General features: G+C 28.7%; 1 protein-coding gene across 17 annotated transcripts in view; it reads right to left on the bottom strand.

The window, feature by feature from the left end:
* Positions 1-5,858: 5,858 nt before the first annotated feature.
* Positions 5,859-22,372, bottom strand: part of nrm (neuromusculin) — a 48,552-nt gene continuing 32,038 nt past the window's right edge. The window contains exons 13-23 of one of the 17 annotated variants that reach the window (XM_035079356.1): positions 21,919-22,179; positions 21,566-21,823; positions 21,428-21,445; positions 21,108-21,248; positions 20,202-20,238; positions 16,569-16,990; positions 15,441-15,599; positions 14,939-15,063; positions 9,182-9,963; positions 7,798-7,894; positions 6,190-6,225 (exon numbers count right to left, since the gene is read on the bottom strand). In XM_035079356.1, the coding sequence (XP_034935247.1) occupies positions 9,184-9,963; positions 14,939-15,063; positions 15,441-15,599; positions 16,569-16,990; positions 20,202-20,238; positions 21,108-21,248; positions 21,428-21,445; positions 21,566-21,823; positions 21,919-22,179 (2,201 nt within the window). In that variant the 3' untranslated portion in view covers positions 6,190-6,225; positions 7,798-7,894; positions 9,182-9,183. Of the gene's footprint in view, positions 6,226-7,797; positions 7,895-9,181; positions 9,964-9,995; positions 10,356-10,761; positions 11,465-14,938; positions 15,064-15,440; positions 15,600-16,568; positions 16,991-20,201; positions 20,239-21,107; positions 21,249-21,427; positions 21,446-21,565; positions 21,824-21,918; positions 22,180-22,372 lie in introns of those variants that run through there. The other 16 variants (XM_035079363.1, XM_035079357.1, XM_035079359.1 and 13 more) reach the window with 16 other exon arrangements.

Here is a 22,372-nt window from a genome sequence, read left to right as displayed (position 1 = left end):
ATTTTTTCATGAATCATTGAGGTAGAATTTCTAATCAATATTCCTTCACCAAGTAGATATTGAAGCTTGCACCAGATGGGAAGTTGGTCATGTGAGGAGACCAAGTGGCACCAGAATCTATCACTTTTTGTGGTATTTTAAATATTAAAGTTTTGAATAACTGAAGTGAAACATTGGTTAAACTATTTATGAATTAATAGATCTGTATGAGTTGTCGAGTAATGAATTCTGGTCAAGTGATGTGATTTGCTACGTCAATTAGAGTTGATTGATACGTGGTGAGAGCACAATTAGAACACGTGGGTTCGGTGATCTAATGAGAGACTGAAGATAATCGGGATCCTATTCAAGGATTTCTAAATCCTGCAGTTGAAATTGGTAGATTATGGGGAGGTAAGGATGAAACGAGGCAAGATGGAAGGAATATTCTCCATGTATTGGTTTTGATAATAAAATAAATGATAATTTAATTAAATAATATTATTATTAAACTTACTTAATTGAGTTATAAAATGAGGCAAGTGAAAAAAGGTCTCAATTGGATCTGTATATGAACCTTTGTCTATCACTGAATGTACGAATCAGGTAATAAACTATCCAATATGTGCATCATTGTTATCACTATTATCGTCAGCGCTATAGAGCATAATTTATTGCACAAGGATTTGGCATCTCTCAGCTTTAGGTAGATACAGTTGCATGGCTCTTCATCCGCATTGTATATTAATTAAGGAAGTAGTACCATCATATAGCTGGCGTCAATGTTACACCAGTGACATTTGACGAATGTTATCATCTTACAGAAAGGTAACACCTGTAGATAATAATTATTATTATCATTCAAGAGATTAATATGAAAAAGAGAAATTCAATTTAATTATCATAAATTTCTATTTAACCCATTAAATTCCATGACTAGCACAGCATAGATAGCGCTAAACTAACTATTGAAATCACAGAATGGCTAAAAAATAAGCTCGACAAATTTTAATTGTTTTTAAAAAAATTGTTTAAACCATTTTTTGTATTTATTGTTTTTTTGCAAAAAAAAATCATGAAGAAATCACTAGTCACAATATTTTTTTTAATTTTCTAGTATGCAAAAAAAATTGTTTCAAAAATGCACTTTATAGCATAAGGTTATTTTTCGACTAATTAAATCTTTGCTAGCTATGGGCTGTAATAGGTTAATGGAAGAAATTAATTAGAATTGTGAGTATTTATCAGTAGGGTTTTTAGTTGAATGCAGCCAACAGTAGTTGGTTCAATCAAGTTTCTATTTAACAGATCTATTAGCTACTGTCTGATTTTGACATTCAGATTATTTCGATAAGTAGGGTATTTCATAATAAGGGCTATCGAGATGAAATTGCTTTTCATAGAATTCTTCTTCATCGAACCAAGTTCATTTTTCCACCAAGGTTTAACCGGAAATTTTTCTTCCTATTCAGTCACAAACGTACTTCCTTCGCCGACAGCAATGTAATTGTTGTCGAGCAATTGTAGTATACGATTAATGAGAACAATCTTGACTGAAAGGTACCTATAAAAACGAATGATAAAAGAAAATCCGACAAATTGGTACCAAAACCATACCAACTCAGCTCTTTGATAATTGAACGTTTAAAAGCTTTAACAAATGGTTAGAATCGATCTACAGTCTGATTGATTTACTACTAAATGTTTAATTTCGAATATTTTTTTTTTGTTTTATGTTAATAGAAAAAGTTTAATGAATGAATAGTAAATCGTTTTTTAAGAATAATTCAATTTATTTTGATTATTTGCAACTTTTCAATGTACAATGATATTATTTTCCATCACTGGAAAAATGAGTTCTAGATTAATGATATTTTAAGTAAGATCAAAATCAAAAATATTTATTTTAATAATTTTTTTTGTTTTTTGAGAATACAAAAAAACGACACACATCTAAACAGTATTCTTCTTCCTGTAATGAGGGTAAAAAGTGCCCTGTACTATATAAATTCAAATACCACGACTTCTAATGAAGCTAGCAAGCTTTTTTTTTCTTCAAATTAAAGTTCAAACAATTTTGCTTATGATAGATTTATTACTAAATTGATTAAATAAAATAAAAATAGATGACAATCAAATTGAACCTTTTTTTCAGTGATAGATGTAATTAAAAATAAAATAGCGATTGAAATTATGTTAAGCAACTATTATTAAATATTCAAACTTTTTGATAATTTTATTCATTCATTTAGATTGACATTGGTTGATCAATAATTTAAATAATGTGCATAATAATGTATGATTAAATATATTATTATAAAAATGAAGAGAAAAAAAGAACTTAGGCAATGAAAATGACGATAGTAGTTATATTTGAATACAATAATGGTTTAAAAAATATATTATTTGTAAATAATGGTGAAAAAAATATTTTAAGACACAAATAGAATGATAATTAAAATAAAAACATCTATGATACATGCGTATTTTATTACTTTAATTCTTGAACAATTGGAGTAATGGTTTTCGATTTACAATTAATAATAGCTAATGTTTATTTTTATATTAAACTTTGGTCTTTATAGTAAATAAAATTGAACAATTTTAGAAATAAAATATCGAAATTTCGTTAATCTTATATAATATATATATATATATTTAATATCATTATCAGTTATATGAATCCTTTAAATGTTACGTACATCATCATATGTACACTTTTTATTGGAATATGTTTTACATAACAACTTATCAGATGGCACCATATTTTACAAGCATTATAATTCATGTATAAAAGTTTTTTATTAACATTTTACTAATGAATTCAATCGTTTGCATTGGCGACATATTTTTTTTTCAAATAAGTTCTTCAATAAATCGAACAAAAATTGTTGATACTTAATTAAATTTATTAAATCGCCCTATTAAAGATTAATTAAAGTTTTAATTAACAATTGGTGAATTTTTATTTAATAAAAATTAAATAGATTGGAGATGGGCAGAGGGTATGAAACCATTGAGCGACAATTTTAATGATAATTACCTCGCTAACATAGTTCATTTACATACTTTTCTTCGTTTGAATTATTTTTTTATAATTAACATAATTTTACAATTATTTACATTGTGGAGCATTCGTACCAATGATTTAACAATCTACATTCAAACTTACAGTAATAACTAACAATTTTAAAAAGTTTAATTAATTTATTTATTAAACGAAAAATGTTTAATTAACAATGCTATTGATGTTTATTGTAGTCATTGTCAATATTTTACACGCAGTTATTGGAGATTCGAGCGTGTATGATATGCTCCTATTATTTGTAATTAAATTCATAGTGTACATTGTGATATGTACATATATTACAAATTATGTTTCTCATAAGATACATAGCGTGCAAAAACTATTTTAACATGGCACGTAACATAAATATCTTAGTTACCAATTATTTGAATAATTAATATAATTATGTATGCACAAAAAAAATAATGAAATGTTTTTATTAACCCTCAGAGCACACAAATTGACCCCACTCGATTTTTCAACTATTATATCTCGAAATTTATTCACTTTTTTGGAATTTGGGTTATGATCTTTTCTGTAGCTAAAACAATTTACTTTCAAATACAATCATTGTGTGATTTCATCTGCTTTTCGCTTGACCGTTGCGATAATACTAAACAAGGTAGACAAATGCTTATCAGTATGCGTTTAGAGTAAAGTTAGATTCACAAAACTTAACACTAGGCATGTCTAGTTTGAATATTTCTATTATATTTCTATTCATTTGACAATATTTCGAATAAAAAAATTTTTAAGGTCCAGATGACTTTCTGTGTGCTTCGAAGGCTAATAAATGTTGAATGAACTTACATTGATAATTGAAAAATAAACATGATTAGATAAAAAAAAAAGTTATTTCATTGAAATTGATTTCAGGACGATTTCTTGGGATATAAACTTTCCAATTGATTTTACAGTTGATTGAAACAAGGTTTTGTTTCTATAATTGATAAAAAATTGATATGAGCACAAATATATTGGCACAAAATGGAAGCGTCGAGACACAAATATACTTGTCTGTTTTTGTTTTGTGTTTTTAACAACATGAAGTAGTGAATTACAAATGAACATATTTTAGTGAAAACATTAAAGAACTTATTTTCGTTTTCAAGTAGTGAAAAGGTAGTTTTTGATTGTATTTAGGAATGCAAAGTTTCATTATGAAAATGAATGAAAATATCTAGTGAAGATGGGAAGAGGTACATACTTGACGACATTTCTTTGCATTTACATAATGTGATGTCGTATGGAGTTTCTTGTACATTGGGTGCCACCTTAAATTTAGTATCATCAATCACATGATAAAACGTACAAGCACAGAAAAGCACTCGGGTGTGGTAAGTAGTCTATTCACCTTCCTCTTTTAATTTTATCTTGTCTTCCTCATTTATTTTAATTTCATTATTATAATATCAATTTTCAAGTTATCGTGCTTTTAAAAAATTGCCATTTCAATGACTTGCAAATTAACACGGGTCATTTTTCGGTTCATAATGAAATACAATTAAATACATAAAGAATGATTAGGTGCATTACAATTTATCAATGATAATTTACATAAAAATTTACAATAAAACTACATTTATATTTGATTGAATTACATGTTCTTTCTAATTACCCTGTGGGTACGCTTAGTATTTAAACTGATAAAGAATAGATAGACAATTACACTTGTTATTACACGTATGTACATTTTCAAGAGACGTGGGTTGAATATATATTTTGATAAAAGTTCTATCGACTTATCTGACTGCAACTCTACTCCCACATTTCTTGGACGGAGGACGACACTTTGGTGCACACATATTATATATTTTAGGCTTTTGACTCATATGTGTTTTCCACATTATTCTTTATCATTAAATGTTGTTATTATTATTACTAATATTATTCATATTTTATTAATTCATTATCAATTTTTATACAAATTTTTTTCGATTGAATCTAATCATAAATTTATCATTATTATTATAATAATAACTTTGTTTATATTAATAAGTATTGCCAATAGTCTTTATCACACAATTCATAATGGTTGTAGATTAATTATCTGTGCATCATGAGATATTAATTGTACAATGTGTTTGATGTAAAAGAAGTCTTTAAAAATTTTTTTCACTCGCGAGTAGGCGATTGAATATCAGAGTTTGAAATGGGATCAAATGGTGGATCTTTATCTAGCAATTTCATAATTAATAATTATTAATTATTGCACAAAGCATAATCAACTATCAATTTCTAAATATTTAACTATCCATGATGATTATGGGTGCTTTCCTTTTAGGAATACAAAGGAATATTGCGTTACACAATGTGTTGTTCTGTTCACTGCAAATCCAAATGTCTTCATTGAACACATTTCATGCGTATTATTTTAACACCTTTGTGAAATCTTGAGATTTGTAGTGCATATTTAGGCCTAAACGGACCTGAATGGAATTTTTTTTTCCGTTCATATATTATTTCATATATCTATCTTCTAAATGAAATAGAAATACGTTAATTGTAATTTTTTGATTGGTGCATGATTGTGTTTTTAAATAAAACGCTTATGTTGGATACAATGTTACACAGTGTCTCGTTGTGTTCCTAAAAGGAAAGCATTCTATAAATTTTACATTTTTTTCTTTTTTTTTAAGTAAATAAAAAATATGAATAAAAAATATCAAATACATGTAATTGAGTAAGTTATTAAATTTTTTAATAATTTCGTGCTCTAATGCATCAAGATAAAGATTATTGAATTTGTTCCCTCAACATACTCAACGCGTAAAAAATTATATTTTCTTTCTTTTTTTTATTAAGTTCTTTGTTATATCTATAATATTATTTATAAATTTAATTAAATTTAATTTATTTAATATATAATTTGCACTTCTTAAAGAACTAGAGCAACAGCAACTGTATATTGAAGTTATAAATCTTTTTAGATGGTAGCAAATTGTTTCACATCTGAGAACTTAGTGTAGTATGAGATGGTACATACAATAGTTCATGTAGTGTTAGAGCAACTCTTCGTTGTCGTCTTGCGTCCCATACATTTGTGGTTTTCTTTCCAGTTGCTGTGGCTGCTTTCGTGTCTGCAAGAGGGCAATACTGGCAGCCTTGTAGTTGATAGGCCCATACGATCTGTAGTCAACATCCGCATAATCTAGATCCGAAAATTCAGGCTTGAAAGGCTGCGTAAAACAAAAATGGATTAAAGTATTAATTGAGTGTGATAATCAACAGCGTGAATATCACGGATGATTAATTTTATCATTATTTTGTTTTTTAAAAATTTCTATTTGTATCAGTTTTATTTTTTTTTTCTACATCACAGAGTGAAATTTGTACGTTATTGGAATTACCGGAAATAGATTCAATCGACAACTAAATTGATGAGCGACAAATGACCAGTCAACCACATTCATTATGATGCATATATATACCTAATGCTTTGAATTTAAACGGTACGATTTGTGCTGCAAGTGATGATGACAATTGTCATCTGTGCGGCAAGAGGAAAACGTCGTATTGTCACACCAGACGTTCCTCGAGTATTTCGACCAAGAGTAAACAATCATCAATGCAAGCACGTCTTGTTGCGTTCCATTTCTCACACAGTTTGTATCTGCTAGATACATAATCATTAATCATCTAGCTGTTGATGCATATACATATACACACACGCACTATTATATTCTTGATTAGTTTTATTAATGATTACCAAAATTAAAAATCCAATTAAATAAATTAGTTTCGTCATTAATTAATGTGTAATTTAACGTTCAAATGTTATAAAGTGAGCCAAAGGTGCATGATCTTGGTTAACCAATTTCAATTATTTTCAGTTAATCGTTAATTTTTTATATTGACATTATTTATGCATATGAGCTTTTCACACACTTACCTTTTTATATAAAAATACAAGCACACATGATTATCCTAAATGACTATAATGTTTTTTTAAAGTCTATTAAAAAGCAAAACAACTCATTATGTTTAAATTTATATTTTTCAAGAATATCAACAAAGTCATTAAATTTTTAACTTTCTATTAGGAAATTGTTGTAATGGGGACGATTTTTGAAATTCATAATTTTTTTTTCATATCTTTACGTTTTGAAACATTTAAAAACATTTTAAAATGTTTAAAAATTTATTATGTACGTACGTACGTTCAATTGTTCGTGCGGTATATTTCTACGTACGTATGTCCGATTTTATTTTGCTTTCAATGTCTCGAGAACGACTAAATATATCGACTCGTCATAGATAATTTTTAAAAAAATAATGATATGATAAATTATGAATTTCAATGAATATGTACAATGTAAATAAGATTTTTATATAATTGTAACAAAAAAAAAAACATAATTAAAAACAATCAATGGAAATAGGAAGTTCGTCGTGTGGGTACAAAATTTATCTAGATAGATTTTTTTAATTAATATAAATCATCTGACACTCCCTCGAATTTTCATTTTTCAAAAAATTTTTCCATTATCATATCCGGACTGTATGATAGGACATGAAACAAAAAATAATTGGTAGTTATTTTATATTTTACAAGAGCTCTTTTTTTTTTCACTATACCCGTATTTATTTTTATCCATCAATCGAGGGAAAAACAATAATAGGTTAAACAAAAAATAAAATCGAGAGAGCGTAGAACAGATTGACAAAGTGAATATATCTCTACATATATGTGAATAGTATAATGCAATTGACCTGCATACTATAAAGATATTTTTGGAAAAATTCGGTACCTAGGACATCCGGATGTGATGGTGCGTGGAAGATAGATACTCCAACCGGAAGCATTCTCTAGTAAATGTATGTATCGCTTTTCGCTTGTAGCCCACCCTATGAACAAACAGTAGTGTAGAATACAATTGTAGAGCTGTGAACTGTTGTAGCCGATTAATAATAATTGTTCAATGGCCTCCAAAGTTTGCAACGGATGTGAATAGTATATATCATTGTATTACATAACTGACTCATACATTTTGCAATGATCCTTTCCAATTTCATGTGCTCCTTTTATTAATGTAGAAAACTAGTATTAGAATATCAAACACCATTTTTGAGATGTATATGTATGTATCGTGTATAGGCTATTTTAACCATAGTGCAAGAAACAATAGACTACTTGTAGTAGATTGTGGTTGGAGTGGATTAGCTATGGGCTTTTGAACCAACTTACGTCGGAACTCGCTCGGGGCTTCCCCGAAGCTTTACCGTGTATCTAAATCAACATGTGAGTACAGATCTCCGGCTTGCAATAAATGTTATACGGATGCTGTTGAGGCCAAAAAAGGTCAAGCTTGATAGAAAAATAGAGTAGAAGAGAAATGAAAAGTTTCTACGATACATGTTATGTATTATCTATACAGACACACCAACAAAAAAAAAAATATTCTCTTGTAACAAATCAAAAGTCTTTTTTTTCAACAGTTTTAATTTCTCTTGTGTCCACCAAAAAAAATGTTAGATAAATAGAATGAGATTTATTTGCAATTTTTTAATTATTTTAAATTAATTCGCAAATCAAAGTGAGAAACTGCGCTGACTGGAATCTAGGATCAATCAATTGTAATTTATTTTAAATTGAATGTGCATATGCAAAGTGTATTATTAAAAAAATATAAAATACCACTTTGATACTGCTTTTGAAGTAATAATAGAAAACAAAATGTGGGTATTATAAGTGCAAATTGTATTAACCCGTTAAAAAACTTTAATTATTGGAGTCATGGCTTAACTGAGAATAAATTTTGTTATTGTTGTTACATAAAGCATATATTTCTACTTTCTCTCTTGAAGATACCTTCATCCCTGTCTATTGTTCGAAAGAATAGGACTAAAAAGAGAACTTTAAAGTCTCTAAGGTTAAGGATATGATTCAGTACCAATGTCAAAGTCTATGAAACATGAACAATATTATGTTAGAGTGATCAACAAGATAGTGATTTTGATAAAAGAAGTTCTTGCTAATCATAAACTTTAAGAAGTAAATAATTGTTGATTGATAAAATAATTAAAAGAATAGTGATTGATGAAGATGATGAAGTTTGGAGTTAAGAAAATGAAATAAAAACTGGATAATAATAAAAAGTAGTTTTGACATGAAGAAGTCTAATTGAAGCATACCTTTATACATCAATTTCTTGGCCAACATCTCGAAACTGCAATTGGGGATATTGATTAATTGACTGGGTAACTCCTTCAGGTATGGGCGTTATTGTTGAATTGAGAAAGTTATTGTCCACATATGCTCTAGACTCGTTACTTTTAGTGTTCTTAAGAGTTAAATCAGCGTAGTAGTCACTAGTACGTTTTGATATTCGTTGATGATTAACTTGTGTGTAATTTGTTGGACAGTCGGTATTGCCGTCCTCATAATAATGAGGATATGATATCTTGTAGCTTTCTGGAATACCGAGTTCTTGGATCCTACCAAAACTTGTCTCACATGATGATGACAGTGTACAAGTTTCAATTCTACGACCCTCTGAAGAACGTCGATGTTTCGTTTTTCTTTCATTTCGTTCATGTTTTCGATACTTTTTACGCTCATTTCGGCGTTGTGTTGACGATTGACGGCTATTCCGAGATTTATGATCATACGTGAGATCCAAGTCAAGTCGTTCTCCACGAAGCAACGAGAGTGACAGTGATTCGGTGATGTGACCGTTTACGTTACCATCACTGCCACTAACTTCCTTTCGATGAGACTGAATATGTCGCGTGTTGTTAGTATGTATTAGAGAGGTCAACAGAGGACTGACTGCAGAGGCGTGATAAAGGCTTCGCGTTAATGGCAATGTTAGTTGGTTTGAGCTGCTGCTTGGGTAGCTGTATTGCTGAATTTCCTGCTGTTTCTGTTGCTGGTACTTCTGATAATGCTCTTTGTAATCGTACTCGTTCATTTGCTGTAACAAGCATGTTAATTGTTTGGCTTTGTTAAGGAGAATTAATATGAAAATGAAGTGTTAAATCGTTAAAATTGATATTATGTTATAATTACTTAAAGTTAAAGTGCATTACTTTTTTAAAATATCTAAGTAAAGCTCGAGTGACGTAAACTTACGTGATATATGACAAACATGTACAAGAAGAGGGGCAGCCTCGATTTAACTTTGTCACAGATGACAATATGATTTATCCAATTAAAATTGTAAATGTCCAGATTATTTTCTTTCCCTGTTTTCTCAGTCTATTCTCTTTCCTTTCTTTCTCTCTCTTTCTCTTCCTCATTCTTTCATTTAAGATTTTATTTACTTTCTGTATATTATTCTTTTTGAGGATGAATACTGCGTTACGTCTAAATGAAGAGCGTAATTTATATTTCATATAACATTTTTATTAAATAAGCTATTAAATGCGCGCTTGATTTCCCAAACACCGTGACGATTGTTTTGAAACATATTGTTATACTTCGCCATCATAATTATTATCAGGTAATAAAGTTAATGTTAATGATAATAAACATGTTGATAATTTATGCCAGGATGTTTGGTAATAACTTGAATGTAGAAGAGTTTTGATTAAGATAGTTTTAATGTTCGATTTAATTATCTAGATAATTGGTCAATTATCTTCATTTTATTACCAACAGATAATAAAGATTTTTATCTCCAAATATTTCAGAATATTACAAGGGATTTTTTTGGATTAATAGTTATTCCGATAGATAAAAATAAATAAAATATAATAAATCAAAAAAAAACTATCTGATATAAATTACATTTAAATGACTCGTTATAACAATTTTATTGTTTCTTTATGTATAGGTTGGGATGATCTATCTCATCAAAATTCTCCCACTTTGGAAGATGATTTATCGAGTAAATAACAAACCTTGGAATCCATTGGAAAAACAGGGGACGGAACATTTTGGTATATATGTTGAGAAATATCCGTCTTTCTTCTTCTTGGTGCTGGTATTGGTGGTATTTTACTAATTTCAGATTCATTTGATTGCAAATGCGAGTTAGAGGAAGAGAGAGAAGATCTCTTTAGAGTGGAATTAGGAGTAACCTCAGTTGATCTGACTGGAGACGTTGGTTCGATGGTGCTCGTACTTAAGCTTTTGTGTGGACACGTTTTGGTAATTGGTATAGCATAGAGCTGATAGTTACGACGGTTATTGTCGTGTTTACGGCACAGTCTCAAGGAGTAAAATTGAGTGTGTTTGAGTTTCCTTCGTCTTGGCTTAAGTGTATTATATTTCGGCTCTGGTGAATTATTTCTTGGCATATTATTTGGACTATAGTGTGGACCTAGATGACTTCTTGTTGATTCGTAACCGGAACTACCACCACACAGACTGGCTGTTCGGCTCAATGATCGTGAAGGACACGGCGATGTTGTGGCTGAATGCAACGTGCCATGCAAAGCCGAAACTTGAGCAAACTTAGGGGAAGCCGCAGACTAAAACACAAATGTGCAGGCGTGCAACGCCAGCCACTACTGTTACATATATGTTAGTACTAGCTTTGTCATACTTACCTGGAACTTTGCTGTATATTCATCATCAAATGTATTACTTTAAGTACTCAAGTACTTTGGAATTACAATGTGTGTTTAAATTTTAAATATGCTCAATAAAACATCTAGATAAAGTTAGTATGAGTTTTGGTAGAATTCGTTCATTTTTTTTTTTTTAATCATAATAATAATAATTTATTTATTTATGTTGATAATTCAAATACACTGAGAAAATAATTTATTGCGAACGAAAAATATTAATTTTAATTAATAAAATTAAAATTTTAAACAGTAGCAATGAAATATTATGATTTTAATTAAAAATAAATGCAATGTCATTTGTATTTAAACTCATCACAATCTAGAACGATATATCAAAATACATTTCGTTAAATTCAATAAAATAATTTATTCTGAATATTTTAAATTATTTTTATTAATTACATAAATATTTTTTTGTGTAGTAAAATTATTTTTCTGAGTGTATTATTAGATAATAGTTAACTCATACTATCTTTCATTAGCATAAAATGCAAACCAAAAATGTAATTTAGTACTAGGAAATTTTCATGCGATTAAAAGTGTAACCTCACGTTTTGACAATCATCAACTGAATTAGCGAACAGTAAGTAAGATACTCTACTTTCGAATCAACTTAATTTTCTACGTGACGCGAGAGTCCGGATGTCTGACCAATGACAGTGAATAGTGTTTTATGTAAATTAATGTAACGCTGCATGATTAAACCTTCCGTGATGCATATTAATGTCATTAGTTACGTTAATAGTCATCCCAGTGTCTTAATTTCACGTAGATCGTAACAATTTTACTTCATACTTGGAACATGCTTGCAAGTACCATCGGGTCGCATGGATTTACAATGAACGTAAACGAGATTCTCGCGGATTGCGTGTTCAGAATCCAAGATGAATTCAATATCCGTGAGCAAGTGAATTCGAGGGTTGAAATGTCGAGTGAGCCGAGTGCATATCGGAACATAAAACACGACGAGTCTTCATGATAGCAATCGAATTGCGCGTGCGTACATATTCTAATGAAAATTCATCGAATTCAGGAGAGAAAAGTTTGATATATATTTTTGTCTCTTATGTATTGACGTTACTTGAAATTTATTTCTATGAACAACTGAAAAAACTCGGGGCAAAACGGTTTTTTGAATTTTAAAATGATTCATCTACATAATAATGTAATTTAAGAAATACCTATCGATATCTTTTTAATGAATTTTTGAAAAACTAATTGTTAACTTCTAAGAAACATATAAGAATACAAATATTTTCATATCTGTGTAAATTTTTGTATGAACAGCTTAGCAAAATCCATTTTAACTCATTAAGTTACTAAAAATAAAAAATCCCTCTTGCTCCATGAATCCTTTTTGACTTGAGTTCCTCTAAATCCAATAACTATTTATTTCATTTGAATATTAAAAATTACATAAAAGTCTTTAAATTTTACTTTGAATTATTTCTAAAATATTCATCATTAAAATATTATGTAAGATAAAAGTTGGTAATGTTTGATGAATTTAGTTTATTCTGTAAGATTTTAAATATTTCACAACATAATAATTTGTAAGAAAATATTTTCAAAAAGAGTAAAAATACAGTTTTCAGACTGAAAGGTATTAATATAGTCCTACCTTTCTCTGCTTTAACACAAGTTCTAACTATTGTTACGTAAGAAGGGAAAAAAGGGTACGAAAACTTTTCATTTTAACTGTACCACTAGTACTTGTTTGCTCTGTGGTTTTTCTGGTTATGGTATATACACTTGTACGTAAGTATATGTATATATTGCTATATATCTTAAGCTTGCCTCTATCACTCGACAACTCTCCTATTTTCTCTCCTTCTTTTCTTAGTCTCCATAATACGATCATTTTACGGTGACTTTGCTAATGGCACTAGGACCGTCTAAATGTACTCGTACGATCTAGACATTCGGGCTCATTTATCACGCTTTGCTGAATCCACTTGTTACTAGCGCTCGAGAACTCTCGTTACCTTATGCAGAGCTCTATACTCTTCATATATATATAATACCAGAATTTATGTACTCACAGAAAAACTATGCACCAATGAAAGAGACCAATTTTGAACACTAGGATATAATGAAATATTTTATATAGTTATACTCTAGTAGACATTCTTTTTGCATGAATAAAATGATAAAAATGCTGATGGTTGATATTCTGACATTTTAAATTAAAGAATTGAATAACATCATGTGATAAAATGTAATAATTATGGATTTAATATTAATTATAATAATAATAATAATAACATATAAATGATTGAATACTCAAAAAAAATTTTTTTAAATAATTTTACACAGAAAATATAAAATTGAAAACAATAAAAGTAAATTTTCATACATAAAATTGAAATTATCATTATTATTATTTTCTTTTATGTAATAATATATTTATCAGCAATATAATATCTACTAGGGTATAGGAATATATTATTTTTGTAATCGCAAAATATACAGTGTCTCCCAAAAGTTAGTTAAAATAGGCTATGATTCATTTTAAAAAAGATTGTCGTCAATCATATCTTTTTATTCGACATAAACAACACAGTTTTTATTTCAACTCACTGTGTTCTAGAGTACTCGATATGCTAGAAAAAATTTATAGTTGTAAGAACAACACCGCACCCCTAAGATTAACAATCTAATACATCACTTGCTTATAGTTAAGTTAGAATAATTATAGCAGTTATATATAAAAAATTAACTACTCAATTAATTAATCATTGAATTGAAAAAAACTGTTTTTCAATCTTCAGAATTTTATTACTCGCGATGTTATCGGCTGATCAAGTCAAAATTCATACAAGAATCGTAGATTCGTTTTAACTTTAAATTCATTCCTGGGACAACTTAATCGGGTAATTAGTTTTTTTCCTGTACCTTTTTAAAGCGAGATGCCAATCCTTTTTACACCGACATTAGACAGTTGTAACAGTTATCTAGATAATTCGAGTATAATACAGTCACTTAGGCAAAAAAAAGTCGGTCAATCTTAGAATGAGAGATAATAAGCTAGAAACTCGTATACACCTTTATTTTAGCCGTCTAAAAGTTGTCTTAAAAGTATCATAAAATCATAAGGATAGCTGTAACAATAATCTACTTCGGCTATACTTTGGATTGTTTCTGCAACAATAAATTTTTTTCACTATACCCGAATACTTTTGGAAGACACTGTATGTATAATAATAATATATTTTATTTTGGCGCATCGATTTTCCGAGATAAATTTTATTTTCAACATCCAGTATTACTAAAAAATATTGATTTCAATGATTCATGCTAAAATAGCAATTTTTTTTTTAAGCATGACATTTTAAAATGAATAAAAAAAAAAGAGAAAAAAAAATGTTTAATTACCTTGTTAGGCGGTGTTTGAATGCCGTGAAAGGGAAGATTTTCATAGAAAGTTTTAGTTTCGCTTTCAGGCAGTGCCTCGGAAACGCTGTCAATGTGACTATTATTCTTCATTGGATGACCGGGATCTGAAATAAATAAACGACAATTTTTACAAACTAGAATACCAAGAAGAAGTAATGACATATATTCTATCAATTTTCCTTGAGAATAATAATTAAGTAGAAATAGTTATATAAATGACATGATGATATTTTGATATATTTTTGAGTTCATTCTATTTTAGCACTGCATCCAACTAGACAGAATTTAAATGTAAATTTTTCAGATAAAATTTAAATATAATAAAGTCAATTTTGTGATTGTCATATGCATAGACAAGTTGAAAGTAGAAGAGATTTTGAAAAAGGAGTAGGTTTATATTGTTCGGAAGTGTAGTCGGCGAAAATTGGAAACGTGCTGGCATGCGCTCCACTTAGATACTATATTTTTGGTATATACGTACCTGCTCCAGGCTTTTTACGCTTACGAGATGCATTGACGTTGGCGTTGATATTAACGTTACCGCAGTCACCGCCACTGGCGGCATTACGATGTAGTGCAGGAAGTGATGGGGTGGCATGCGACATCCGTTGCCGTGGAACTATTCTTTTGTAAGTCACGGCTGAAGAAATACACAACATCGAGCATTCTCACAACATATAAAGCTCGTTATATTAATAAATACAGAGCAATATGGACATGCCACACAAAAATAAAACGTACCAAGGATGTCTTGACGCCTCAAGCTATAGATAGGCATTCAAACGTGAAAATGTACCAATCTTTTGACTTTTATCTCGTGTCACCTTTAGTATATTCTCTGCTTTTCTTCTTTTCAATTTCCTCTCCGCTTTTACGTTTTACTTTGCCGCTAGCAATTGCGCTTGAATTGCAACAATCTAGCAGTTTTTTTTTCTTCATCTTTTCATTTAAGTTTACAATTCAGAACATAATATTTAAATAGAATTTGACGTCAAGCCAACCTTGGAAACTGTCGATTAATCGGTTAAAAAATTTAATATCTATGAATCAGTTGAGGTTCAATCAAATGTTATTGAACTATTGCATAATAGCAGAATTGACGTTTATAAATACATCATATTTCTATTTCGTTTTTATATAGATTCTCATTCGATTATTAATTATTGGATACTATAAAATTATATTGAGTAGTTGGAATGTAAAATCATCATATAGAATTTATTAGTCTATATACGAATATTTTTTCATTTAGTAATTTTAATAAAAAGCCTATGAGTAACTCGATCTTTTGACCTATCAATCATTTGAAAAAAATATCCAATCAAATAAAATTGACCTTTTGTTTTTTTTTAAATTTTTTCAGTAGTAATTTGTATTTTAATTACACTTTTAATCAATTTTTAAAAAATATTTCATGTACAATTTATTATCATCAAACAAGCGAGACTTTTATAATAAATTTATTTTTTTTCTATCAGAATAAAAACTATTCTTGTTTTTTTTTATAGAATTATATAAAAACAGAAATGTTTTTAGATTTTAAATGATGTTGATGAGCAAATAAAGACATTCAATTTAACCTCAATTTGTGATAAGAAGAAAAATTTACCTGTTTTTTCTCGTGAGATACCGGGGAATGAGTCAGGTTCTTTTAGTTGAGAACTGAATATAGCTCTTAATCTATTAGCTCGTGCAATCATGCCTTCATCATGAACAATAGGAATAGGAGTCTCCATTTGACTGATAGATGTTTTTCCACGTCTAAAGGGTCTAATGGGTAGCCTGACTGTATCGTCTCCTCGCGAATGATATCGATCGTTAGTCTGATGATAGTTTGAGGAGTTTGAATGCATTTGTAGATTCGAACTCGCGTGCATTGGGGTTAATCCAGTGCTCAGACTATGCGTGCGATTAATGTGTACAAGAACTCCTGGTTTTAAAGGCCAACGTGGCGCCTGGTTTGAATGTCGAGACGGGCATAGTCCATGCGAATGAATTGACTCTGTCGGGCTGGGTGGTCCTCCGTCAGGACTGATAATTATGAATGTGTTAAGTTTACTTTATATTACTATCATTATTATTATAATATTAGATATACTGATAAATTTAATTTGTTCAAGCTACATCAAAAAGTTTCAGTTATCTAAATTTGATCTTTGCAGAACTTTATCACGATATTTATAACGAAAAATTGATAAGTTTTATTAAAAAATACTGTTTTATCTTTAGCAGACATTTATAATTAATGCACGTATAAGTGAATACATGATATATATTGTGACTGTTTCGTGTTTTGATTCTCAATACTGATATCAATTTTGTTTAATGTACATTGTTCTGCTTGATTGTCATCGTTAAAAGTCTCTTAGAAAGTAATTTTCACACGTTCTCTCTTTCTCATTCTTTGTATATAACCCTCTTCAAATTTTATGTAATCATGTTTGTAAACACGCAACTTTAAAATTTAAATGCATCTAATAGTATATTGTGGTTAAAAGTGGTTTTGATCCAATGTTTAAATTCAATTTTCCAGTATCTAAATTGGCATCATAAAAATATATGTTATTGTCGAATAAAAAAAATTTTATTTATTCAATTCAATATAAACTAACGTGAAAATAAAAATAATCGTTGCGGTTATGTTGAAATAATTTAAAAAATTCGATTCTTAAATAGATAGGTGATTTTAGGAGTAATGATGTCTTCGTGATAGGAAAACACACAACTTGTTGTATTGACCAAATGTTACCGATCTCTACCGAAGTTCAGTTTCGTAAAAAATAAATAAATAATTTAAAATTTTGATTCATAATAAAATTTTTACAAGAAAAAGTTGTATTGTATACTAATCAAACAATTGCTTATTGCCATTTTTGTACCCGAAGCGACAGACTACTATTTTTTGGAGTAAAATTTACAATTCCTTTCTCTCCATGTACTCATAAAAAATGAATTGCTTTCATTTTAAATAGTTTTGTTTTTTTTCTAACATGCAGCGCTGTCTCGCTTAAATACATTGAGGGACCGAGATGCATAAAAATTATGGAATAAAAAATCGGCACATTTTTGTTTTTGGATTCATATTTTCTGTAAATTATGAGGAGTCTTTTCTTGTTGATTAATAAAAAATGTGCCCACAAATGGAGTGAAGCTTCTTATATTGACAGAACGAGAATTATTCGCCAAATTTCGGTTGACACAATGCGTGGTGTATTTTTCTATCTCGAAAAAATCATAAAAAGAAGAAATAATTAGAATTATTCCCAATAGAACCACCATTTCCAAATGAATATTTTTTAATTCCAAAGCTTGGAAAAAAATAAGATAAATATAGTGATGAAAAACCTAAAATAGGATAGTACCATATAGTTTTTTACATTTACTACCAAAAATTTACATGCAAGGAAAGAAGTATAGAATCAGCGTCAAAGCGAGGATTACTTTGTATCATACAAACTACCAACGAAATGATTGTTGTTTTTTTGTACATTGTTTCGACCGTTGAACCACTGGGATTTTTCATGAACATGTACATAGTGTATGCAATGCAAATTGTAAACGTCCGCCTCGTTACGGTGCATCTCGCACTAGAAGTTATTTAGATGAGTCATTGTGCCTAGAGGATTTGTATTGTGTATACATTTATATTAAGGTTTTACCTAATTCATTTACAAAAAATTTCATCTTTTACTTGAAATTTTTTAAATTAAAATTTTTAAGATAAAAAAATTCTTCAAATGAATACTTTTTTCTATTCTCGTGATAAAAAGTTTGAAAATAAATAATAAAATTTTATTCTAGCTAAAAATGTATATACTCTTATAGTTAAAAATATCTCTCGATACTACATAAAATTTTTTATATTAATTATTTTAAAAAAAAAAAATTTTTGAAGTAAAAACTCCTTTAGGTGCATCGATTGATTTTTTTTAAGGATTAATTTGTCAAATTAGTCATGTTGAAACTTAAAATTAAGTCAAAAAGATTAAATAGTAAAGTAAAAATCAATAAATGTGTACATTAATCTTTTTAAAAGCTTTTAGTTACGTCAGAATTGTTACATAATTTGTCTTTTATTTCATCAAAAATAGATGAAATAAATATTTTATGTCATCTTGAATAATACCGTCCATTAAATTATATTCCATGAAATCTGTCGTGATATTAAGTCATCGCTTAATTAGAAAATCAATTGATAATCTAATTAGTGTAAAATAACAAATGTCAAATTTAAAGTTCATTCATTTTATAATGCAATAAAACTGTACAAAAATAACGACTTCATTGGTATTTTGGAAAATATCTAGAGTATCACTTCTTGCCTTCTTCTCTTTTATCCCCTGTAGGGGGCTGGAGTTGCAAAAGATGACAAAGAAGGGTTTCTAAGAGCTATTCTCATTGAAATTCATTGGCAGTCACCCTTAAAAAACTTTATTTTAGATGGGAAAGAGATGGGGGTGTTTCAAGGACAGAGCAATTTTATCGTTATTCAGAATTTTTTTTAAATATCATTTAATCCATTTTGATATATGTTGTAATAATTTTTTAGTATGTATATTTACTGGATTTTGATAATAAATAATTTTTTTCTAGGAGATAACCGACATGATATTAGGTGTGCTCACCACTTAGAAGACTTAATTTTACCACTAACCCCAATCCCCTACGGGAGTGGGGTGACATTCTAGACGATTACTGTTTTTTTATAAGAATGAGATTAAGTTTTGGATCATTTAAATTACAGATGGTAGTCATAACTTGTTATTAAGGCATTCAGATAACATATTATATATGCATAGATATATATATATATATATCACCTTTTTCCTCCTCTTTGGTGAGTGAAATCATATCCATCGTCATTATCGTTACATTTTTGTTTTTTTTACATATACAGTGCTCAGTGCTCATGCTAGCGTGTTTGACTCTCTTCAAAAATAATTGCATGTTGGTGCTTTCAGTGCAGCAAAAATTATTTAACACTTACAGAAAATACTCATTAAGCATATAATTTAAATATATTTATGCTCACTAGAATATTGTAGCAATGAAAAACTAATCTACTGAGAGTAATAAAGGGTAAAAAAGATGCCCATAAATAAAGATATTTTTAATCATCATTTTCACCAATTAATCAATTTAGATTATGATATAAATTAAAAGATTACTGTAACATCATAAAAAAAAAAACGTAGATTGATTTACTTAATAAAGCCAACAATTTACGATAGCTGATACTTACTGTTCACGTTCCTCCAATGAGACGACGCGTTTACTGTCTGTTTTTCGTTTAGTATGTCCAAATTACAAAGCAGAACAGAAACAAATAAAATGCTGTTAGTGATTATGGTTAAAAATTAAGTGGACTCGATATCATTTTTTAATAATATTTTTATTTTTTTTCTGTTAAAAATGATGTAATGAAAAAAATAAAAATAAATCAAATTAAAAATATCGCAGTCCACATGAATGCCAATTATTTTTAGATTAATTTAATTTGTATCTAGCAATCATGAAAAAAAATTTTCATCTATATTGAAACAATTTATTATATTAAATTGTTAAAAAAATAATAAATTAAATATGAAAGAATTTATTGCCTGATGCATGCCTTCTTTTTTTTTGTAATTATTAGAATATATATATATATATATATGTAAAATGATTGTACCTAAAATGTAATTTTACTATGAGTGTATATATTGCATTATCACTTTGATAAATACTATCCTAGATTTATAACTGTTATTTATAATAAACGCAAACATGCATGATGAATAAAGTAATATTATCGGCCAGCAGCATGCAATATGTAGTAATTAATGAATTGATTGAAATTTATTAGTTTATATTATTAATATATCTGATAAATATAGTATAAAAAATAGTTCCTTTCATTCAAGATTATTAAATCCATGTTGTAGATATTTAAAACTAATTGAGAAATAGTTTTTAATATCTCTCTCGATTGAGACTACTTGTTGATGGGCAATGACAATCATATAATGGTTGTGTATGATTGTAATAAATTATAAAGATTTATATTATTATGAATCGCGTGAAAATTCATTCGCTGAAATGCATGCAATTTGTATGATTCATGATTGAATTAAAGACATTCTAGAGATAATAATAATAAATGACTTACATTTCGATTGCATTTGTTTTCGACGACATATCAGATAGATTATGACGCAGCATACTATGATGACAAGAAGAACAATCACCACGACGATTATTATGATGATAAGAAGATCTCCTTCGAGTTGCAGCCACCAAGGAAGGTTGCCTAAAATTAAATGAATAAAATAAGTCTAGGCTTACTTTATGCCCTGACGACAAAATTCCTATTCATTGAAATCCGTCATTTGGTCATTTTTTATTTTCAATTGTTTATTACAAATTTTATTTTTATTTTTGTTCATTCTAGTGGAAATTATTGAAATTTATTCATCATTTAAATCTTACCCGAATGTCCTTGGCGAGCTACAAGAAGAATTTAATTACATTTAAGTTTATAAGAGGAATGTAGAATTTATTTTGTTGATTGATTTTAGAATATATATGAGGTAAATTAGTATACTTTTGCTGTTGAATTGATCTCACCTGGGACTCCGCGTTCACATGGAAGTGATGATCCAATCGAGTTGTTTGCAATACAGATATAAGTACGAAAGTTTGTGATTGCTGGATCGAGTAGTAGGAAACTTTTACCATCGCGAAATTCAGCAAGTTGACCTAGGGAATCATTGTCACTTTTCAAAGACCAACTGAAGTTTGCTTCCTTTGGGTTACCCACCGCTGAGCAGACAAGATAATCGTCACCATTTATCCGTTCTTTAGATATCAGACACTCGGGTTTATCTGAAAGAAAAATAAAACTCAACAATAAATTATTAAATTACTTTTAATTTATAAACTTCTTTAGATATATTAGGTAAACATATTAAAACTCATACATAAAACGTTAAGATACGTTGAAATATTTTGATTCCCATGACGATTTGTTGCTTCACAAACATATGTTCCATTACTACGTTTTGGTACTTTAGTTTCAAAGACGAGAACCGCACTCTGGGAAATTGTTTCTGTTGAACCATCTCGATACCATCGAAATGTTGGTTCAGGGTGAGCTACAGCACCGCATTTAACACTCTCAGGTATAGAGTCAACAACAACATCAATTATTTTTTTTGATATTGTCATATTTTCTGGAGGAACTAAAACAAAAAATGATAATATAAATATTTTTTGCTTTTAAAAAATTATTATGATGGATTATTTTATATTAAAATAATTACGCAAACTTTTTTTAGAAAAGTTGATAAATTTCATAAATTTGATATTTTAGATGTTATGAACAATACTTCCATATTGATTGAAAATATACCTGTGTTAATTATTACAAATCCG

This window comes from Chelonus insularis, unplaced genomic scaffold (assembly GCF_013357705.1).
Source record: "Chelonus insularis isolate UGA/USDA-ARS -01 unplaced genomic scaffold, ASM1335770v1 contig_24_pilon, whole genome shotgun sequence".
NCBI classification, from domain to species: domain Eukaryota; kingdom Metazoa; phylum Arthropoda; class Insecta; order Hymenoptera; family Braconidae; genus Chelonus; species Chelonus insularis.
Note: the sequence above shows the minus strand (reverse complement) of the source record. Positions and strands in the feature narration are given on the sequence as shown.